Source organism: Halyomorpha halys, unplaced genomic scaffold, assembly GCF_000696795.3.
Source record: "Halyomorpha halys isolate HHAL.00 unplaced genomic scaffold, Hhal_1.1 Scaffold176.1, whole genome shotgun sequence".
NCBI classification, from domain to species: Eukaryota; Metazoa; Arthropoda; class Insecta; order Hemiptera; family Pentatomidae; genus Halyomorpha; species Halyomorpha halys.
The window spans coordinates 1,281,178-1,283,860 of record NW_027106234.1 but is presented as its reverse complement, the minus strand read 5'-3'; the positions used below and the strand labels follow the sequence as shown (position 1 = coordinate 1,283,860).

General features: G+C 32.5%; 1 protein-coding gene across 1 annotated transcript in view; it reads left to right on the top strand.

Moving 5' to 3' along the window:
• Positions 1-2,683, top strand: part of InR (Insulin-like receptor) — a 90,208-nt gene that overhangs the window by 11,882 nt on the left and 75,643 nt on the right. Inside the window, exon 3 of the mRNA XM_014418029.3 lies at positions 1,274-1,560. Within this exon, the coding sequence (XP_014273515.1) occupies positions 1,274-1,560 (287 nt within the window). The remainder of the gene's footprint in view (positions 1-1,273; positions 1,561-2,683) is intronic.

The window sequence follows — 2,683 nt, the reverse complement described above, 5'->3', positions numbered from 1 at the left end:
TTCTATAGCCCTGATGAAGACCTGAAACTCAGGTCGAAACGTCGGCATAAAATAAATAAATATGGTTTTGTTTATTTATGTTGTTCTTTGCTAACCGCACCCCCCGACAAACTTTTCCAGTTATTTGTAAATACATTGTCATCCTTAAACAGTTCTAACCACTCTACAAATATTTTCCTTTAGATTTCTATCTTATCTTAATTTATTTTCCCTAGCTTTGAATAATTAGTATATGGCTGGCTCTCTATAAATCTTGGGATTGATAAGATTAATAAATTGTTTAACATATCTGAAAATATTGATTATACAATGAATTTCAAAACAGATACAAGAAATTTAAACCAACACTATGCAGAGATATTAAGTAAAATTAATTTATGAATAATATAGGAAAAATTGATTGTGAATAATTATAACTAGCCTTTATAGGAATTTTACTAATGAAATAAAGAGGAAAATTGACAAAAGTGTAGTCATAAATAAATAATTTTAATGCTTGCACTGAGTGGAGGAAGGTTACAAGCATTATTGTGATAATGTTTTTATGGAATAGTGACTGTGATAAATGATTTTAATTTTGGTTTTAAGTGAATATTGACTAATTAGGTAATTAAACATATGTGGAATATACTTATTAACAAAAAAATATATTTTACCTAATGTTTTTAATGTTTCATAGAAATTGTTGTTTTGACCTGGGCAGAATAGAACTCCTGCATGGAGTTAGAGTTTTTAAATTATATAATTCCAAAATTGTAAGATACATTATAAATAATAATGTTAAGTATTTTGAAATGTTTGAGGATAATACATGTAATAAAAGCTGTTTTGTAGTGGATTGTCCCTGAGGATGGCTGGATTGGCTAAAACGTTCGACTTATAAGAAAAATAAAAGGTTTTGAGACTTAAATGAATAGAAATTAAATTATTTATTTTAAACAAATTTACCAGTCTCAAGAAAGTGTCAAGATTATGAATTAAAAAAGATTTTTTATATATTTTTTTTGCCCTGCTAAACACCTTGCTTCATTGTTTTAGTGTTTCTTAATTTTTTAGGATTTTTCACTAATAGATACATTTTTTCTTATATACAGGGAAGTTTTAGGAGGGGACAAGATACATTTTTTTTTATATACCGGGAAGTTGTAGGAGGAGACATTGAGATATGTAGGACTGGATTTAGTTAATTGAATTTTATTTTGGATTGTAAAGTAAATTAATGAAAATGTTTTTTGATTTTATTATATTTTTCATTATTAATGTACTGTTTCAGTTTGTCAGAGCACTGATATAAGAAACTCCGTCAATATGTTTTCTCAATTACGTGGATGCCAAGTTGTAGAAGGATTTGTACAGATTGTATTAATTGACAATGCAGACGAATCTGATTATTCTAACATTTCCTTTCCGGAGCTTACGGAAATTACTGATTATTTGCTACTTTATCGTGTGAATGGATTACGTTCTTTAGGAAAAATATTTCCAAATTTGGCTGTCATCAGAGGAAATACATTGTTTGAAAATTATGCCCTTGTGGCCTTTGAAATGCTTCATTTACAGGTGAGCTTTAGATTTACTCAATTAACTTTATCTGAAAATATGTATTAGTAGATTTAATGATCTAATTTGTTTCCCAAATTATTATCATAGAAATTTTCTTAATCCTGACTTGACTCTTTGACATTAATTTTCGCCTGTGCAGTACTCATGGAGGTAGGCCCAAATGAGATAAAGAAGGACGCACAGAGCCGTACTCTTTGAATGTACTACACCTTTTGTAATTCTTCATTGTCTCTCCCTTTAGCAGTTGGAAACAATATGGTTTTAGGATAGTTTTGTTTTGGGAGTATCTAGTGGTGTTTCAGAGAATCTGTAGTATGTTTTTTAACTATTAAATGGGGTATGACCATGAATACCCAAACTGTAGTCAACTTTATTCTTTATGTAATAAATATATCATTTTATATATATATATATATATATATATATATATCACAAAGCTCTTTCCAGCAACGTCGCTTACTCTATTTGATAGCTCGCCAGAGTTCTCGCCTCTGATCCTTGTATTCCTCCTGGAATTGCTGAAACAGCGGGCTGCAGTTACCAGGCTGGTCCAATCGGAAATCCCCCGTGTCCTGTTAGGATCTGTTAGACCCAATAGTCTGGCAGGAGCCATTTAGCCTTCAGTCTAGAAAGAACGGTAGGGAAGAATTTTCTCAAAGTAGCGCCCTTCTTAGATACACCAGGTGAGAAGTGGCATCGAATCTTCTTCTTATCCTCACACCAAGATATGTTGCCTCCTCACCCAGTCTAACCCTCTCTCCTTGGATATCCAGGGTGATAGGATGAGCCCTGTCTATGGAGCCTCTAATGAGTATGGCCTTAGTCTTAGCTGCTGCCATACTCAACTTCCTTTTCACGCTCCACTCTCCTACGAGACTGGGACACCTCTCTGCTTAAACAACAACTTCACTCCAAAAATCATCGACAAAATCTTTTACAATTATAAAAACCGTACCCCATCTACACAAAATTCTCTGCAATCTTTTTCCATCCCCCTATACAGATCATTACCTTACATATGCTTTCTTACAGACAACATTCAAAAACAATTACGTTCCTCCATCCCAAACCTCTGTCTAGCCCTCAAAGCCCATAACAAACTGTCTTTTATTTACACCAA